Here is a 21,451-nt window from a genome sequence, read left to right as displayed (position 1 = left end):
AGGAAATACCCTACTCTTGTGAGGGCCTGGAAAAATGTTATGATGATTAATGGGGAACCTGTTGAACCTGGGAATAGGCTCTCTTTTCCTTATTTCAGTAGTATTGATGACATGCTATATCGTGTGTATAAAAAGAACGATGAAACTATTGAGCAATTAGTGGTCCCCAAGCCGTACAAAAAGGTGGTATTGGAGCTTGCCCATGGACACTAATTGGGGGGTCATTTGGGTACCGAGAAAACCACTGAAAGGGTTTTACAGAGGTTTTACTGGCCTGGGGTACAAAAAGACATTGAAAACTATTGCAAATCTTGTCCGGTTTTTCAAATGTCTGCACCCCTACCTCATTTTCGGAGCCCCTTAGTACCCTTGCCAATAATCAAAGTGCCTTTTGAGAGAATTGCTATGGACCTTGTGGGCCCACTTCCGAAGCCTGCCCAAGGGCATCAGTATATCCTGGTCATTATGGATTACGCTACCCGTTACCCTGAAGCAATTCCCCTATGCCAGACATCAGCCAAGAATATAGCTAAAGAATTGCTACAGGTGTTTAGCCGGGTCGGGGTCCCTAAGGACCTTCTGACGGACCAAGCCACCCCATTTATGTCACAAGTGACAAAAGAATTGTGTAAGTTGTTTAAGGTGATGCATTTGCGAACCTCTGTATATCATCCTCAGACTGACGGCTTAGTAGAGCGATTTAATAAAACCCTAAAGAGCACGCTGAAAAAGGTTGTTGACAAGGATGGGAAAAACTGGGACTATTTGCTTCCATAACTGATGTTTGCCATCAGAGAAGTTCCTCAGTCCTCTACAGGGTACTCTCCTTTTGAGTTGCTCTACGGGAGACATCCTCGGGGACCTCTGGACATAGCCAGAGAGACCTGGGAGGGGGAGAAGACACACCACATAAGCATTATTGAGCATATTTCACAGATGCAGGACAGGATTGCAGTGATAATGGCAATTGTAAAAGAGTATTTAGCTGGATCGCAGGCAGCTCAGCAGAGAATATATAACAGGAATGCTCGAGTCCGCATTTTCTCACCTGGTGACAGGGTGCTGGTATTAGTCCCCATGGTTGAGAGCAAGTTCCTTGCTAAGCGGCAGGGTCCCTTTGAAGTGATAGAGAGAGTGGGGGAAGTAAATGATAAAATTCATCAACCCGGGAAAAGAAAACCAGAACAAATATACCATGTGAACTTGCTAAAGCCCTGGAAAGATAGAGTATCGCTAGCTGCTGGGTCCCTCCCAGTAGCCCACCAGCTGAATAATTAACCCCTTCAGGTTCCTGAAGTAAAAATTGCTGAGTCGCTGTCTAAATCACAAAAGCAGGAAGTCAGAGAGTTCTTAATAAAAAACCGAGAGAAGTTTTCAGGGTTGTCTGGTCAGATGTCAGTAACACAGCATGACATTGTTACTGAACCAGGGGCACGGGTTAAACTTAAACCTTACCGTATTTCTGAGGCAAGGAGGAAAGATGTCAGTGGTGAGGTGAAGAAAATGCTTGAGCTAGACATCATTGAAGAGTCCAGTAGTGACTGGTCCAGTCCCATTGTCCTAGTCCCAAAGCCAGATGGGAGTTGGAGGTTCTGTAATGATTTTAGGAAGCTCAATTCAGTTACCAAGTTTGACATTTATCCTATGCCCCGGGTAGACGAACTTATAGACCGACTGGGCACAGCTCATTATCTGACAACTTTGGACTTGACCAAAGGATATCGCCAGATTCCACTGACAGAAGGCGCCAAAGAGAAGACCGCCTTTGTAACCCCAGAGGGTTCGTTTCAATATAAAAGGATGCCTTTTGGGTTACAAAACGCACCTGCCTCATTTCAGAGAGCTATGGACAAACTTTTGAGACCCCACCAACAGTATGCTGCAGCATACTTAGATGACATAGTAGTACATAGCACTGACTGGGAATCTCATTTGCCTCGAGTCCAAGCTGTCTTGGATACTCTCCATAGAGCAGGTTTCACTGCTAATCCAAAAAAATGTGCCCTAGGGTTAGAGGAAGCCAAATACTTAGGTTACACGATTGGGCGGGGAGTCATAAAACCTCAGCTAAACAAAGTTGAAGCCATTCAGGAGTGGCCACGTCCCACCAGCAAAAAACAAGTCAGAGCTTTCCTGGGGATAACGGGATACTACAGGAGGTTTATCCCAAACTTTGCAACTCTTGCAGCCCCATTGACTGACCTGACCAAAGGGAAGAATTCGGTGATGGTCAAATGGTCCCCAGAAGCAGAGGAATCTTTCCAGGTCCTGAAGAGGGCTCTTTGTGCATTGCCGATCCTCTACTCCCCTGATTTTTCCAAGGACTTTGTAGTCCAAACTGATGCATCTGATGTTGGTCTAGGGGCAGTTTTGTCACAGGTACATAATGGTGAGGAACACCCTGTAGTGTACTTAAGCAGAAAACTAAACGATCACGAACAGAAATATGCAGTGATTGAGAAGGAGGGTTTGGCTATCAAATGGGCATTGGACGCATTAAGATATTATTTATTAGGGCGCCAGTTTGACCTGGTGACTGACCATGCTCCCCTCAAATGGATGGCGCTGAAAAAGGAGACAAATAGACGGGTGAACCGTTGGTTTCTGGCCTTGCAGGACTACAGCTTCACTGTGAAGCATCGACCGGGTATAAAAATGGCCAATGTGGAAGCCCTGTCCAGAGTCTACGCTTGTGTAGCTGTCAGTGTTGCAACCAGGGGGTTGAAACAAGGGGGGAGGGTATGTAGCAGGTCATCATGTAGAGAGCAAGGAGAGGTCCTGTCCGGGGTTTATGTGTCACCCAGATTCCTCTCTTACACCTTCCGGAACCTATAGCATGCCCCAGGTTTTACGCTTTGTCTCAGTGGCAATTTAGTGAAGGTGAGGCAAACAGACAGATCTCTGGAGCCTGGGGAGTAGACAGTCTCTATCTGCTGGAGCACAAGGTTGGTCAATGTGTTTTGCTGAAGCCTGGCAAACAATAGGTTTGTACAGGTTGGTAGTCAGGACTATCGTATGTTTAGTTAGTGCCGGACACGGCTAGGATTTTCTTTTTGAAGTATTTACTTTCTTTGAGCACTGTATATAGCCTGTGTGTTGCACCAATGAATGTAACACTGTTTGAAGACAAGTCACTGGTCTGGTCTCTAAACCTTGCAAGATTGCTCACCCCAGGGAGCAATTGCACCCGCTACCTATTCCCTAGCTCACACCTGCCATTTAAAGGAGTCTACACCAGTCTGGATAATCCTGACCCTCAACCTCTCTCCCGGATGTTTATCAATAAAGTTCCTCAGCATCATATCTACAGTCTGGACCTCGCTTTTATTGGTCACCATGGAAGGTGGTAAGTGCTATCAGGGCAGCCATGCATCAATTCCCCTAAACTGGCTGTACATATGACTCATCTTTTCTCTATGGCTCCTTATGGGGTGCGTTACAGACTAAACTTCCATACTAAATGTGAGATTGTATTCCATCCCAGGAGTGAGCTTGGATTGGTGGCGTGATGGCTACTTTACAACACACACAGGGACCATGGGGAACAAAAGTAGCCACCCTCCATAAGGAAGGACAGTGTTAGCACCAATGTAGAGAGATTTAAGGATCTGCAGCTGAGGGATGCCCAAATAAGCTACATTTTTGTTATGAGTTAAGGTAATTAAAGAGACATTAAGGGCAAAAGTTTTGTCCCCCTCCACACAACTAATGAAAGGACTTACCTTAAATGATGCCTCTTAATCCGATCATCTTCTTCTTTCCTGTAGTTTTTAGCTGTCCCTCCAGCGCTGGTGCGGGTCTCTGATCCAGCTCTGACTCCCCTGTCCTCCTCTTCTCTGATGTACCACGGACCTCCCAGCGGGTGCACACTGCTCCATAGACTTATCTTGTGTCTCTCTTCGTCTCCCGGCCGAACATCTGAACTGCGCATGCGCACGTTCCAAGATCCTTTGCAGCCGGCCAAGAAATTTTCAGATGTTCGGATCGGAGTGTGCAGCGGAGACACAGGTACGTATTAACCTTTTAAAAACATTTTTTTTATCGTTGTGCATATATCTACTGCTTGCTAGCAGTAGATATATGCAAAAACCACTGAGGATTTATTAACTCTTTAAATGTTATATTACAACCTTTCACTTTTGAATTTCCCGCCGGCTGTGACGCCCGAAAACGAAACTAAAAGTCAGATGCCGGCTTTTAGTTTCATTTTCGGGCCGCGTACAGCAGAGGACTCGGGATTACCGCCAGGGAGGTTAAGGTTTAACTCCTGAGTTTAGTCTCCCTTTAATGTCTAAAATGCTGGAACATAAAGAGAAACAAGGTCATAAGCATTAGTTACCCATTCTCTGGATGATTTTTTGTCCACAATAGGAGATTCTAGTCACGGGGTAACAATGGACACAGGCAGACATTTCTGGCTGATATTTTGTGGGGAACTATCAAATGATAGGATAATATAGTCAAGTTGAAAAACAAGCAGTATGCATATTCTGAGACCAGAGGAAGGCAAAAGACCCTTATAAAGCATGGCCCAATTTGCCCTAACAGGAAAAAGATTATATGCTGATCCCCAAAAGCAGTCAGATAACTCTCTAAATCAAGAGTGCTCAATACTATTTTTTTTAAAATAAATATTAATAACCGTTTTTATTGCATTTTTGTTTCCACAGTCTTAGTCCACTGTCAGTGCTGTCTTAAGGAAAGGTTGGGTTGGTGGTAAAGAACATCTTCAGGGGCAACAAAGTATGGGCACCAGTACAGTGACAGCGTTTCCACAGCTTCCTTTTCTCTCCAAATATATTTTTTTAATTGATTGTTTCTTTATTTCTGTTATTACAGCACTAGATAGTTTGCAGGATAACAGTAGAGATTAAGAGGGACTATCCAAAAACAAAAGGCAAACACAAGCACACATTTTTTGAAAAAAATTTGAGCATGGGCTGGCGTTTACTATAAGCTCAGTTTCTGTACTGTGTTTCATAAAAGTAAGTAGACCATTGTTCTCCTAACCTGACATGTAAGGTAATTGATACGGAAAGTTTTATTCTGCATAAGAAGATTACAAAGCAGTTACAGGTCTTTAAAATGTAACATAACCCATGCAGCATCACTATGCCTTAGAGACGGCTCTTATTAAATTTGAATAAGAAAAGAGTAAGTCCCGCAAATTTGGTCCAAATAACTTGGGACTTTTGCCTAGATGAGGAGCTAAGACGATCTGCTGGCTTAGTCTATTCCCATGGCTGTCAATGGGAGTTAACAGGTGAAAACAGACAAGCTGGCTTTATTACTGGTATATAAAGGAGCTCTGCAGTTTTAGTTTACACTGGAGATTACTGTATCTAGAGGAATTTAATTGTGAGAAGTGCAGATTTTGTAAAAGATGGAACTTCTCCAGCCTGTTGATTTCAATTGCCAAATTAAATATAGATCAGTAATCAACCTTTGTAATTAAATATAGGATACATTGTTGTATTTGTAATAGACCGAGTCAAGTTTTCAAACAAATTGTCCAACCTAAAGGACACCATAAATAAAAATTTTACATAAAGAACTACTAAGACTGCTTACAAAAATGAAACATTTCTCATATATTTTACACTGATGTTTCACATATTTTCTTTTGCAATTATATAGAATCTTTATTTTTCAAATAAACAGTGTACGGAGTACGCTGATGACACTGATTTCTCAGAGCAAACTGGGTTTTCTAAAGAATAACCACAGCAAAATAATTTTGCTTTTCGATGTCTTTCTCTAATTGGAACTATGTTTGGAGCCATGAAAACCGAGGAGAGAGAAGGTTAAGGGCTCATTCAAACGGCATCTATTGCATTGCGTTACGATCCATTTTCTAACGGATAGCAATGCGAGGACAATGAAAAATGAATGGTTGTGAATGGGACAGTTCACAGCGTTGTGTTGTGCTGCGTTGCCATCCATTGCCCTGAAAAAATTTGAGCATGTTCAACTTTTTTTTAGCACAGTGCAACGCAACATGGCAAAAAAGCATGCTAACGCAACACATTGCAAGCTTTAAGCCCGTGACACACTGCACACAAAGCCATGCAGAGCGAAGCAAAGCTGTCAGGCACGGAGCTTCGCGTGCAGTGTGTGAGCTGAGTGCAGACAGATGAATGACAGCACCTTCAGCCAATCGTCTCACGTGTAACAACAGGCTGGACTTCGCATCCGGACGCACGGGTTTATACCGATTGGCTGAAAATGTAATCTTCAGCCAATCGGCTCGAGCTCTCGCAAGCTGACATGCCAGAGAAAATTACATGACACACTGCACGCAAAGGCAGAGCGCCAACGCTCCGCGCTGCTTCATGTGCAGTGTGTCACGGCTTTTAAAGTGAAGTATGTCCACTCTGGACATGTTACTTTACAAAAAGCTTGTCCAAAAAATTAAGGAAAAAAAGCCGCAAAAAAAACAGAATGCAATGGATCGCAACAGATTGCACAGAAATCAGAAGGTACAATCACAGGTCTGGAACATAATACATAATTAAAGTAACTGTAAACTCATAACATGCTTTGCTAACATAGCAAGTGCTTACATATGTGCTGATCATTTCCTTTGTTCTCTGTCTGTGCTGCACTGTTATCAGTTATATTGTACTGAGGACCCCATTGATCTATGTTATGTACAAGAGGACAGGGGAAGTTCACAGTTGTCCAATCCTGTTTTGGTTTTCCTGATGCAGAAAAACGTTGAATGTGCATTGCTACCCTGGCCTGAAAGTGTGTTACTGGCAGAATCACCAGGGGATCTTGGATATTACCCTTACTATTGTACAATATACAACATAGATAACTTATCAATATTCTTAGGGCTGCAACAACTAATCGATTAAATCAATAATAATCGATTATGAGAGTAGTCGAGAGACTGATTTTTTTAATGCAGCCAATCGATTAATGTAAACAATAATCGGCCAACGAATCGATTATGACAATAATCGTTAGCTGCAGCCCTAAATGTTCTCAATAACAGACCACTGTCAAGTTGCATGTGCTTGGATGCATGACGCAAACATTGCATAATAAAGAGAACTAAAATGGACCTCCACTAAATGTGGACCTCTTTTAGATATATACTTATGAAAGTTTATAACATTTTAAATATGTGTGATGTACATTATGTATGCTGAGGCTTGGATGACTTAGTGGAAGCCCATTTGTGTTCTCTTTATTTTGAAAATAAAGGGGAAAAATAAAATAATGGACTAAGGACTGGTAAGCTGCAATATATTACCATTTTGGTTTTTGGTTTAGATATACTTTAATGGTTAATGAATCAGAATGAGCATAAAGGACATGGAAGACATTAGATTAATATGTTGGAACAATAAATAGGTAATGGTTTTACTGACACTAAGAATGCACTGTATCTGGAGAAGGGATTAGAGTATAGAAATTATGGGAGAGAGAGAACTCGGGGTGGGTGTCATCAGTCTGGGGATGTTCTCTAGTGAAAAGAAACCAAGACCAAGAAGTGACATAAGGTCTAAATAGTTTTATCACCCTCCATATAGTTCACTGGAGGTCTGTGAATAGGAAGAGTAAGGGGTCTTTTTCAAACAGGATTCACACAACATTTACTCAGGGTTTACACATTTTCAGTGGAAAATAGACTGTTGTTATCTACAAAACCCAACTGAGATACAGTATATGAAGGCTAATGCTACTTTTGAGACTAATTAGTTGGGCATCATAGTAGCTTAGTGGTTATCCATGCAGCACTGGAGTCCTCAGTTTGAATCTCAGCTAGGACACTTTCTGAGTGGAGTTTGAATGGGCTTTCTCCCACACATGCTGGTAAGCTAATTGGCTCCTGACTAAAATTGGCCCTAATATGATGTCCTAATGAGTGTGGCCAAGACAGCTGCCACTCTTCCTATCAACACCAATCAGATAAGCATTTAGCATTTTGAATCCCCAGGGAGAAAAGTGTCACAGACAGGGCTGACCCTTTAATGAGGCAGCCTGATGCTATTGGCTCAGGCGACATCTCATTGGGTCATGTGGGAGCATGGCCACTCTGCTGCACAATGTTTGCAGTGGGTCTGCTGCCCATTTTCTGGCTAGAGCATCCCAGGTTGCTAAGAGTTGGGCGGGGAGATGTGTAGGGGCCACACACATCCCCCTGCTTTTAGCAATCTGGGACGCTCTGGCCAACATCCTGCCAAGCTCCTGGCAACCATTGACGTCAATGGTTGCCAGGAGCTGGGCAGAACACTGAGCCAGATGGGGAGGGTGGTGTAACTCAACCCCCAAAGCTACCCCCGCCCTTCCCCTCCAGCCACCTAAGGCAGCAAAAAGGTTAGGAATGACACTGGCTATAGAAATATATACTGTATATTAGTCAATATTTGCCAAAATTACCCTTTAAAAGATTTCCAACGTCCATAAATGCTAATTCTTTTTTCAGCTCCTTGTGCAGAAAGAGAGCATTGCTTTAAATAACACCCCTTGTGACTAGTATTCACTGTACTGGACCCTTTTCTCATGAGCAGGACTCATCTATAATAAATGAAATCACAAATGATGACAGTGTTTAATATCGGGATTTAGAGCTCCTAAACATCGATTTCAATTACTGTCATGTTTCCGCCTGTTAGCTCATGGTTTGGGTCTCCTCTGGGTAACCTCCTTTACAATTGCCGACACTTCTGTATAAGAATCCCATGCAGGGAACATGATGTGGGATTTAACTCTATTACAGTTGGATTCCATGTTTAGCAGAAATAAATGAAGTGCTGCAAAAGGATTAATGGAAGCACAATGTTTACAGCATTTCACTACAGATCTGCACAAAATAGGAAAAGGAATTTGTTTAATAAGAGCTAAGCGTAGGTTTAGCTAGATTACAGTTTACGCTGTGGTTGTTAAAGTGGGACATCTGGAAGATTATACGAGTTTCTTACACAATACAGTGTTGTCATTTGTTTTTCTTTCACCGTTCTTGTCACTCAACCGTAGAATTGACCAACTTCGATGACATAGCGGTTCACAGTATGTAAACATGACTACTTGTTAAATATAATCTTGACATAGACACATGTTTGTTTCTGAATTCAAAGCAAGAATACAAAATTAAAGTGTTTCTCCTAATAAAAATCTAAAAAATGGCTACTGCAATATTGATTCTCATATATTACCTCTCCAGCAAGCAGCGAGTGAAAACTCAGTTGTCTTCAAGCGCCTCCAGCAGAATTTTCAACATTCAACCCTTGCGGAAGTGTCAGATGCCTGTGTCCTCTAACCATGTGGTATCATCGCCACAGGAAATAGTAGTGGCATAAGAGCCAATGTAAGGAAGTAGCCATTGAGTGCCCAGGCCACCAACACCCTGGAATTGTGCCAGACATAAAGATTTTTCCAGAGGCTTTAAAGCATTTAAGGCATCAGATTTCGGACTTGGTGTCTGTTGGAGAAGTCTTCTATTGCAGAATCCACTTTTTAGTTGTTTTGGGGGGAAGTGACTATAAAGATAATTTGTACCGAGAAAATATGCAGGATTCCAATGTTAAACTCTTGTATTACAAATGTTTGTTGCTATCACTGCACCAGTACACAAATCAGGTGCTCAGGTTAGTGGCTCACAAAATAAAACACCATTCTCTGTAGCTCTCAGAGATGCAAGCTGCACCACATAGAAGCATGTTACAAAATGCTGCTCTCCTACTGAGCATCACTGGGAAAAGCCTGCTGAATCAGGTTGCAATGGATTATATAAAAGAAAGGTGAAGCAAATGTCTTGAATTCAGAACAGCTGCAGTTTTTAGGATAGCATTAGTAATTATATACTTGATATTGCCTGTCGTTATTTGGAGCCCAGGTCTGGGCTATTTTTTTGTCCTCCATGGTAATTCCTTTTTGCCACTAGATGTGCTCAATCTTCCAGGTTGAATGACGACCACTATCAGTCCATTTGGAAGATTGCAGACATACTGTGAGTGCAGGGACTCATGGACCCATCCCATGACCTGTAATGATGAAGAGTGAAGCAATAATGTACTCACTAGAGAGAAGGTAAGGCGGAAGAAAACTCCACTTCTAAACCAATCTAAGACTTCTGAAAAAGGTAAGTGTAAAAAAAGCACAAAATACTGGGGGTGGGGGATGCCAAGCAGGAGGGGGAGCCCAGAGTTGGATTATAAAGCTGATGAAGCAAATAAAGGACTTGTGTACACAGGCATTTATTCATGGCATAACTGGTTTTCTCCCCATACAACACAATGGCAATGCTGAAGCAGCTCAAAGCAGCCCAAAGAACCTCATGTGGAGGTAATGAACAGGTCAAAAGCATCTTTAAAGGAAGCATCTCAAACTGATATATAATGCAAGCTGAATACACCAGAAGGCAAACTGCATTTCCCACTGTGAAAGAAACAATAGGAAAGTGAGTTTGTGTCTACTGGTGCCAGGGCCGGACTCCCAACAAGGCCAGAGGGCGCGGCACAGGGAGCAGATGGGCGGCACAGGTTTGAAGTCTCCCGACGCCCGGAACATGGAGTTCCGGGCGTCGGGCAGTAATTTGTTTTCTACATTTAGCCCTGCGTTGCACAAGCAGGGCTAAATGTAGAACAGGGAAGCCACTTGTTTATTTACAAGTGATCTTGGTGATGGCACCAAGTTCACTTGTAATTAGACTGCAGCCAGCCCGTCCTCCCCCGCCCCTCCCCCGCACCTACCTCTCTGCATGTTTATTTCTATTCACACTATCTTAGTTTCCTCACTAGCTATCACTATTTGCACAATATATTTAATAATATACTATAACAGGTCATTATATAACCTATTATAAATCACAATATAGGGTATTCAATTCATTTCTTTATATAATTTTTCGCATTTTCAGCTGTGCCTGTACAATATCCCCTTGGTTCCTTTGCCTCTCATTTTATGGTGCTGCTTTTGCTGCCCTGACACGATCCCCTTTGCGTGATTGCTCTCGCTTGAACTGAGCGGAATGTAGTCGGTTTCTCCTCATCCTCGCGTAGTGTTGACCACAGGCGATCCTTATGGATCCCTCCATGTAAGCATTTGAATACCTATAGATATTACATTTCACATGCATGCATGCTTGCTCTACATAAGTGCATTTTTTATTTGCGCTACGTGGGTTCCCTCTCATTTAGGATATATATTCTCCCCTGAAGAAGCCCCGGAGGGCGAAACATGTCGGAACTATGAGAATGAACTATCTATCATGCGTTTTAAATAAATTTATAATATTGTTAATTTATGTGATATAACTTATAAAAACAGATCAATCATGTTTTAATCGTTCCAATTATGTTCTATAATATGCGATATTAATAAATGAATTTATATATTTTTATATTAAGAGAGTTATAGTATTTCTTAAAAGCCCCTTCCCTGTTCTGTAATTGCACATCCTAAAGTGGAATTTACTTCATATAGCTTTCAAGGATTTATGATTTGGGGTGTGAAATCTTACTCTCTTTAACTAGATTTATGTATTGTACACGCCCACTAATGTCCACTTACAATATATTACCTTTTGTTCTAGGGTTTAGATTTGCTTTATTATCAAATAGAGAAGAGAAGGAAAAGTGTTTAATATGCTGACTTGCTTATTGGTCGATCCAAAAATCATAGATTCTTGAGTGTACAACTTCCTGCTCAGTTCCTGCTCTCTAATGAATGCAAGCCATGGCTCTAAGAGAAAAGCATCGTTTAGCTCTCTGTAACTCGTATATTTTACATTACATATAAAACTGTTGGAAGGCATTATATTACACAGCATTAACATTTTTGTTTTCATTATACACACTTGAGAACAATTATTTCTACATTTTCCTCAAACATTGTGTCTAAGATTTGTAGGGTCTTGTTAGCGAAAGGATAACAGCCTAATAGGGAATTATTTGATCCGTAGATGTATTGCCTATATTCGTTTCCTGCAAACGCTGGATAGAAGTTCCTTCTCACTATGCTGTTCATCTTCAAGGCATCAGCTGTTCACAATAAGTTGAATCACTCTCTGGCTTGTTAACCATTCAGCTTACTGTGAGCTTGCTCAAAAGGAACCAAAACGCCCTTCACTAAAGCACTGTAAATTGGCATTTTCATAAATCAGAAATCAGCCAAAAATAGGATGAAAATGAATAGCCCATCAAAAAACGAAATAACAAAACCAACATTTGCTACAATATTCACCTTTAATCCAGAGATTTCCCCTACGGTACTTTTTTTGTCTGATGACCAGTTTCATTCAACTCACTTCCTCTGAGCCCAGGTGATCCTGGGCCCTCCCCACACTGAGTGGACAGTGAAAGAAGAAGCAGCGCAGTGATGAACTCATCTCTCTGTCACTCTGCTATCTCTTCCAGTCAGACTCTTGTTAACACATGAACTGATTGGCTCCTTGCACTGCTTTTTCCTCCCACACTGCAGTTATGCTGTACAGGGACTACAAGAGGCTGATTCCAGATCATATCTAGTAGGCATGTTCAAAAACCAAGTACATGTACAGATACTTTTCCAGCTTTAAGACTATCGGATTGTAGGCGGTACCCTTTCAAAAAACATACTTGGGTATACCAGCGTAGGCGCGAGCGGTTTAACTGACGTGGGCGTGGCGTAAGCAGCGGGCGTGAGCGGCGTGCAGTGGCGTGAGTGGGAAATTTGAATTTTTGCCGACGAATCAACGATGGAAAACGTTGACAACGTTTTCCATCGTCGATTTTAATCGACTTAATCGAATAATTGTTGCAGCTCTACTTATATTATACAACATCAAAAATAATAATACTCATAACACCTATTGTGGATTAAACTGCCCCTTTATTGGTTACCATATTAAAATCATTTCAACTTTATTAAACTCAAACTGATTACTGTAACTTGCACTTAAAAACAACCATAAACAATTGCCCAGCCACTACGACTCGAGCAATATTATAAATAACCATCCAACAACAAGTCCCCTCTTTTAAAGAGTGACAGACCACATAGAGGATCCCGCAACAAATATAGCTTAAGGGCAGGTGGGCAGGAGCTCGCTGTGAAAGAGTCCAGCCGAGTGACCACTCTCCTTCATGCCAACATTTTTATAGGCTCCTGGGCTAACGGTCCAGAAACTTCTAGAAGAGACATGAGCCCGACTTTCCCGCCGAAACCTGTCCTTTTCCCGACGAAATTTGTCAGTTAACAATTGTCAGTTAACATCTTAAAGGGATAGTACCTAAATTTAATTGAAAGAAAGAACAGGGAAAATGGGAGAAAAAAACACCGGGACCGCCACAATCCCATGTCAGTGGGCCTAAATAAATTATTCACACTTTTCCAGACTAGAGAAAAAAATTAAAAGTTAGGAGGCAGCTGCCATTTTAAGGAGCATACGGAGCTCCTGGGATTTGTGTATCACTGTTTTAATGTATGAGTTATTTTTATAAACATATATAAAGGTATGCACCGATACCATTTTTTCAAGTAGAATTACTGATACTTGTCCAAGTACTTACAGATGCAAGTACTGATACATTTTTCTTTGGTGTCATGTGGGTTTTTCTAAAACAATACATGATTGTTTTGAATGAATAATTAATAATGATTTCAGGACAGTTGTGGAGCGCGAGGGCCCAGTCACAGCTGCAAGCACTGCAACCCTGGTAGTTCCCGTGAAAAGGCCAAGTATCGACACTGGTATCTGAACTGGTATCACTAATATTTAGGTACTTACACTGCTTGCATTTTAAAAATTTATTTATTCATGTATTAATGCACAGCTGCATTAATTTGTGTATTTTCCTGGAGTTCAGCATTAAAACAGAAAGGATTTGCATATGATTACTAAAAGCAAAATAAAAAGTAGGGTTTACTCCTCTAGGATAGTAGGTGGGGCCATGAAAGTTATTCTTACACAAACTTGAGTCCATCAGTGCAAAGCAAAAGCAAGGATAGTGTCTGAGAAATATAGCTTGGGAATACCAAAATAGAATTATCTGTTATACTGGACAAAAAAAGAATCCAACAAATGTTCTGCCTCTTGGACTCCTAATGGTCTGTAGATGTGAGACCTTCCTGTTAAGGTGTTACTCCTTCTGCTGCATTATCCTTAATATAACACTTATATAAGAATTAAATCAGAACTCCAGGGAAAATTATTCTTAACCCTTGCAGCGGGTCTAAATGACAAAGTTATACTCACTCGATCCTCTGAGCCAGCTTGGTCTTAGACCAGTCCTTTCAACTGCTGTGGTCTAAGTTCCAGTGAGTCATAACACTCTATACACTGTGTATATGGTGTGGGGAAGCTGAGGCACATGCCATTGCTGCACCGAAGAGGTCCAAGAGTACTGCGTCGCCCTGATGAAGCGACCCTGCATGGTCCCGAACGTTGGCTATTGGATATATGTGACTCTGTTTCACAATAAATGTACGCAAGGATTTGACAAAGTCTTCTGGGTGCTGGTGATCTTTAATCTAACCTAACGTGTTTCAGCCCTATACATGGGCCTAATCATAGACAATGAAGCTCAATTGGATCCTCTTCATGTGTCGGTTTTCTACAATGCTCTTTGATCCAGATGTAGGAAAGTGAAAAGCCATGACTGGAATTTTTCTTTGGGTACCTCAGACAAAAAAAGTGTCCACTGTGACATTCAGGTAAATGGAGCTACATGGTTCAGCATAAATATTGGGTGAGATTTCATATATGTTATAAATGTTTTTACAGAAAACTCCTGAATTGTGCTAAATTACTATGCTGCAAAGTTCTGATCCCATATCTGACAAGCTTCAACACTTTTTTACTGAAAAATAACTGATGGTGCAGCGAGAAACGTGTAAGACCTGGTTCCTACCTTCCAATAAAAGCCAAGAACAACTGTTCATGCATGTGCCCCGTGGTGACTTTGAAAGTGGTCTAGTTTATAATATGTTCTTCCACTTGTAGTTTATAACCGCAGAATGAAAATATTTTATAAGGTTTTACAAAGTCTGACAGTCAGCCAGTAAGGAGATTCATTGGCCTACTAGGATACATGTGGAAGAATGTCAAGCCAGCAAAACCAAACAAGCCAAAGGAACCAGTGAAGCATGCTGGTGAAATAAAATGAAATTGAGTTTTATACTGGAAAGCTGAGAAGAAAAGAATGTCTATGACTAAGTGCACAAGTCACATTCTATCTAAATGTTTACTACAATGACAAAGGAAACTATTACCGCTGACAGAGCACCTCCTTTTGACAACAGTGCATACAGGATGCAAACAAGACATTGTAAGACATTGATCCAGGTGTTGCTTACTAGGGTTACAGTACAGGAGATGGGACCCTTACTTATTACTACACCGATCGTTAAAATATATGTAAAGCCAAAACTATTTTTTTTCCATTTTGGATGGAGTAGAGTGTTTAAAACCCATGTCAGTTTTGTTTTTATATTTTTGCCTGTATCTGTGTTCCTTTCAAGCGATTTTCCTTTAGCACCTGTCATGAAGACACAACAGAGACACAAATGAGAGGATATCACCCAGAGACTTAAATACCCTTTAACCGCTTAAGGACAAAGGCCTTTTTTTAATTTTTTTGTTTACATGTTATAATCCACATTATAAGCCTGAAAATTACTTAAAACCCCCAAACATTATATATTTGCTGAAAGCCAAGACCCTATAGAATAAAATGATGGCAGTTGCAAGTTTTTGTATTGCACGATATTAGCACAACTTATTATCAAACCCAACAATTTATTGAAAAATGCTTTTAAGTTAATTTTAGAGTCCCAAAACACAATATAAAACATTTTTTGTAAACTATAAAGGATGAGGTTACAACAAGTAAATAGATACCCAACATGCCCAGGTTAAAAATCGTGTGCCTCCGTGAAACTGCAACAGAATTCAGTACCCCAAAAAATACATTGACGATGCTTTCAAAGCCTCTACAGGTCATCAGTTTTGAGATATGCATAAATATTGGCCCTAGAATTATTGCTCTCACTCTGGTGTATGCGGCCATACCCAACATGTGTAGGGCAATTGTAGTTTTCATATGTAGGTGCACCCAACGCGTGTTTACGTGACGACACGTGTGCTCGTAGAGGCGGGGGGCTCTAAAAAAAATGTTTTCATTATTTTTACATTTAATTTAATAAATATTATTTGTAAAACTGTTTTTTTTTTAACTTTAATTGCTATCACATAAGGGGGAGTTTTCATTTAAAAATAAAGCAGAACTCGGTAAATCAAACATTAACCCTTGCAGTGGGGCTACCCCCGCACTGCAAGGGTTAAGTGCTAATTTTTTTTAGGGAGCTAAAATAACAAAGATATACTCACCTGAACCACAATACCAGTTGGCTCTTAAGGTGCCCATACACTGTGCGATTATCGCACGATAATCGCAGGAAATCCCGTGATGGCAGACGTGCGACCGTTTTTACTGTACGGTTGCACGTCTTTTGTGTAATGTTCGAAAACCAGCCTAAAATCTGACGATTTTAGGCTGGTTTGTGGCATGCTCGGGAGACAAATGCCAAACGGGCAGATGTGCTTACGCGCACACTGCCCGTTCAGCATTGCGGTCATCGGAAGCCCGCCCCTCAGCGGGGCGGGCTTGCGATGATCGCAAGTACGATCTGCCTGTCCAAGATGGGCAGATCGTACATTTTTTAAATTACTTTACAACCCTCGCAAGACTAAGACTAAGGTCTTGCGATGGTTGTAAAGTGTATGGCCACCTTTAGACTGTCCCTTCAGCCTCGCTCCCCCTCCACTCCAACAATCTAAAGTTCTGTGAGTCATCACATTCTATACAGTGAATAGATGGACATATCATCCATGGAGCAGAGGAGGTTGGATCAGCTCCAAGGATCAAGTGAGGTTAACTTTGATATTTTGATTTTGATATTTTAGCTCCCTAGACAAAATGAGCACTTAACCCTTGCAGTGCGGAGGTAGCCCCACTGCAAGGGTTCAGATTTGAGTTGCACAGAGTTCTGCTTCATTTTTTAATGAAAACACCTCCAGACCTATTGTACATAGGCTTATGCTCACTTCTGACCCACACTGGAAACTGAATGCAAAATATTAATGCTAAGTCTAGTTGTTTATAGCCTTAAACATAATGTTAAAGTAGCAATAAAGAAATACAATAATACTTTAGCCACTAAACTCCTGTTTTATGAAGCTACTCCAGTGTGTTCATTCAGACAAAATAAAACAGAGGTGTAGTACAGCTGCAATAATGGCATGTCATATGTAATGTTGCAGATTAACACCTCATAAAATACTGATAGGTCAACATGCCTAATGAGAACATTTGTTTTCTGTTTAGGCTTTTCCACTGAAATAAACATAGACAGTCTAAATGAGTATTGCTGTGCAGACTCTCTACAAAATGACATACAATGCAAATTCCTAAATAATGAGTTTGTGGCAGTCTACTGTAGCTGTTAACTAATTCATTCCTCCAAACAATGGTGGCAAGGAGCTAGCATAGACAGTAATACCAACAAAAGACTGTGGTTGCAATGGAAGATAATACGTTGGTCCATCCTCATTGAGACTGCTGCACTGCCAATCCTATCACAACTTCTATTACTCAAGCAGTGACTGAAGGGTCAGTCTGTCCAAACCAGGTGTTGTGTTTTAACCAGATGCTGGTGGTATAAATCACTCACTAGCTTCATTAACCTTTATTGAACACAGCAGTGACATCAACACAATGGGCCTAAGTTGAACACCCACCAGGCATGGTATTTGTATTGAGTCTGTGGTTGTGATCTGCAATTGCATAGGTGCTTATTCCACAATCCACAATATACCTGTGTATGTGTCTGTATGACATGGTACGCCCATTATTTATTTTTTGGTATAGAGAATGATGGGAAAGGTTCTACTGACTCTGCAAAGTGGCATCACCTCTGCAAAGTGGTGGGACCTTCTTTTGTGGCCCACTTGCACTGTCCAGGACATTTGTATGTAACATTCTAAAATTTGTGTTCATTTTTATTTGTGTTCACTCTTTAACCACTTGAGTCCCAGCATCTCACACCTATATAAACCCCTTTGAGTTCCGAGGCTTTTTTATGGTTTCTGAACATAGATAGATACCGTAGTTTGCCCTACAATCACTGCTTAGTATTGCAGTCTACCTAGCTAATCATGGTACTGTTTTTCGGGGACAGGTACATTCTTTTGAGACTATACTTTAACAAATATATATATTTTTTTTAAAGTATACGAAAAAATTGTGCAAATGATGAATAAAAGAAATTTCAATGTAAATGTCCCCAAGATCATCCGACGTGTGACATGAGGATTAATCTGGCAAGATATATATATTTATTTTTTGGAGGGGCCTCATGCCCACAGATGCTTTCATTCATACAGCATGAAATTCTGGCGTTTTTTTCAGACCCAGGAAGCACTGCTATTGTGTACAGCCACCAACAGAATGTATCCGGGTGTATGCCGGTAAGTATGCGTATAGCATATGGGTGTATTCCGTGAGTGCGGAAAGTCTGTTTTTGTAAATATGTCTGTTTGCACATGGGTTTTCTGTATTTGGGCAATATGCGTATTTATACAAGTGTTGGCATATTCCTGAAATGAAAGTGTTGTATTTTCTTTCATTTTCAAAGCATGCTCCTATGGATAACTATGTGAAAGCATTGGAAGTCCAGGAGCTAATCATTTCAGGTCCTGGGCTTAGTGCTGGATGGCGGCTGTCGCAGAGAGCTAGTGGTTCCAGTCTTTACACCCACCAGGACCAACGGGAGCAGTTTTAAAATGGTGTTGGACAAAATAAAGGCTATCCAGTGCTGTTTTAAAATGGCGGCTGGGACTCAAGTGGTTAAAAAAATTATATGTACCATTAATATGACTGTAATGTCAATATAAAAATGTGTAGCTAAAATGTTAGTTAGTCTCAGCTAGTTTTTGTGAACTCCATTATTTCTTAATTTTTCCCCTAGCTTTTTTTTGTATGCATGTGATTTTTTTTTAAATTGTACTTAAATGTTTTTGTGAATTAAAAAGCTTGGGGGGATTACTTTGGAATACTTACCTTAAGCACTAGAGGAGCTTGCCCTTGCACTGCTGTGAGGCTCACTGCAGCCTGGATGGGGTATAGCAGAGGTACTGATTTAGTTGCGGAGCCCCTCATTGGGCCTTTTTAAGTTGGACAGCGGTGAGCTAATCCAACCACACGGAGGTGCTTATTATCACCCCCAAGGCAAACAGGCCTGATTATTGCTAGCAATGTGCAATATTGTGAGTATCACTTGTTTATGGCCACTCTAAATCACTTAAGTGCATCATTAAAATCCCAATAAAACTAAAGCATTGTTTCTGTAAAAATGCTAGCTAGTAAATAATGTTTTATATCGTTTTCTTCCCATTTTATATTTTCTTAAAAATATCTGAATTTATCTTTGCAGAGAACAGACATGGATTATTTTAGGCATGACCATAGTCACAAGAAAAAATAAATATAATAAAAATCTCAAATAATATATTGTACTCCCGCTAACACCGGTGGTTGAAAACATGACCAGAGAACCATGCCAAACCACTTTTATTTTGGCACACAGAGTTTCTAAATCCAACTGTAGCCACAGCAGTGTGTGCTGTTTATGCAGTCTGAATTTTTATGTCTTTGTTGTAAATCCAGGTTCTTGATCACAAAAAGCAGCATAAAAGTTATTAGAAGCATAAATGTCAGGATTACTAATGGTACAAGCTTTCAAGGATTGCTTTTCCAGGTTTGAAACCTATACAACATTTTTTATTCTCGCATCATCTATGTGTAAGGTTTTGCATGTTTTCATAACTCTTCTGAGGTAAATTGTGCCTGTTCTAAATTGTTTCCTCTAGAGGGAATTGGAGGACTCGGGACACAGCATAAGCCACCCATGGTATTGTATGGTGGGAACTGGCAACCAATTATTGTGGCATCACTCTCTCTATGGCTGTAGTGTAATTATCTCAAAATATGACTGAGGCCAGGTTCACACTTCCGCGATCCTTGACCATGCGTCAAAGGTGCATGAAACCGCGTGGATGGCCACATGGTCACGGAGTCGCACACCACTGCAGATCCCGCTGGCAGTGCCATTCTTTTCTAATGGAACCCCAGTCGCACCAGGCAGGTTGCGTGGTTTCCAGCAGTGATTCCGCCCCATGCAATTACACACAATTTTGAATAAAAAAGCTATGCAACGCAAAAAAAGGTACATGTAACTTTTTCAGCAATTGCCGGTGTATTGAAACAGGCCTGATTATTGCAAGCAATGTGCAATATTGTGAGTATCACTTGTTTATGGACACTATAAATCTCTCCACTGTCGCCACTCTGTATTGCCCCATTGAAATCATTTGGGCAGGGCGGCAAACGCTCTCTGCAATCGTGCATGCTGGTGTGGTCCACGGAAGATATTTATAGTGTATTGCCAGTTTAAATATTTATTTTAGTTTTGGATAGGGTGGGTAAGGAATGATTACAACCCCTTCAAAAAGAAAGCCAGCACTCCAGATGAAAAAGAAGTGTGTTTTATGTTAGATACATGTAAGACCAACATTTCTGGGACAAAGGGTTCCCCTTTTTCCTAGGCGACAAGACAGAACACATACACCAGTGTTCATATCATATAAATACACAATGTAAAGGCCATCAAATGGGGTTCACCTGGCCGTTTTGGAAACACAGATTGCTGACTTTAGAAGTGGAGTCTCTGTAGGGTTTTTTTTGTTATTTGGGGCTCTATTACAGAGATTTCCACTCACATATGGCCTGGTAACAACAGTTACAACAGCACCAGAGACTGGGCAGCTTCAGCCTGTGTAGAAAAGTCTGTACGCTGAAAGCATGCTGCAGAGAAGGATCTTTGCTCTCTATTTGAAAGCAGTGGTCTCCCTGCACAGGTACCAATTACCTCCTGCTGAGGCAGTGCTAGAACTCTGACTCAACAGGGGATGTCTCAGACCTCTGCAGATACACCTCTACTTTCATAGAGTGAGGGCCCTTCTCTGCAGCATGCTGGCAGGGACCTGCCTTTTCAATTAATTTTGGCCTGTTCTAAAGAAAACACCTATTATGATGTACCTAAAATGTATTTAGCTGACTCAGGGCTTCATTTGGTATATGTGATGAGCCATATGATATATACTATAATCAGAGACACAATTTAATTTATTTTAGCTGACTTTCTTTTCAATTTGTTGTAAATCAAATTGTTCTCTTATTATTACTATGTCATGCCAATGTGTTCTTTGAATAGTTTTTATGTACACATTGTATTGGATTATTGCACTTGTCTGTTAAATTAATATCTGTTTGGATTATTAAAATAGTATCCTAACAAGCAGAAGGCTTAGGGTTATGAATTCCAACACTAAACACTTTTAAAAGGAGACACATTCAAAAACAGAAGAGATGGTCACCAGCACACACAGAAGAAGCAGCAC

The 21,451-nt window shown here is 40.8% G+C and overlaps 1 protein-coding gene across 1 annotated transcript; it reads left to right on the top strand.

The window, feature by feature from the left end:
• Window positions 1-225: 225 nt before the first annotated feature.
• LOC108798865 lies at window positions 226-18,774 on the top strand (the record flags this gene model as incomplete). Its single annotated transcript, XM_018570677.1, is given in 6 exon segments — window positions 226-1,143; window positions 1,288-2,739; window positions 9,176-9,249; window positions 9,896-9,961; window positions 14,568-14,646; window positions 18,628-18,774. Coding segments are annotated over 6 exon segments (2,736 nt in total), but the record flags the coding sequence as incomplete, so codon positions are not given.
• Window positions 18,775-21,451: the final 2,677 nt, after the last annotated feature.

The sequence above is a fragment of the Nanorana parkeri genome, unplaced genomic scaffold (assembly GCF_000935625.1).
Source record: "Nanorana parkeri isolate BGI_ZX_2015 unplaced genomic scaffold, ASM93562v1 scaffold39, whole genome shotgun sequence".
In the NCBI taxonomy this organism is placed as follows: domain Eukaryota; kingdom Metazoa; phylum Chordata; class Amphibia; order Anura; family Dicroglossidae; genus Nanorana; species Nanorana parkeri.
Note: the sequence above shows the minus strand (reverse complement) of the source record. Positions and strands in the feature narration are given on the sequence as shown.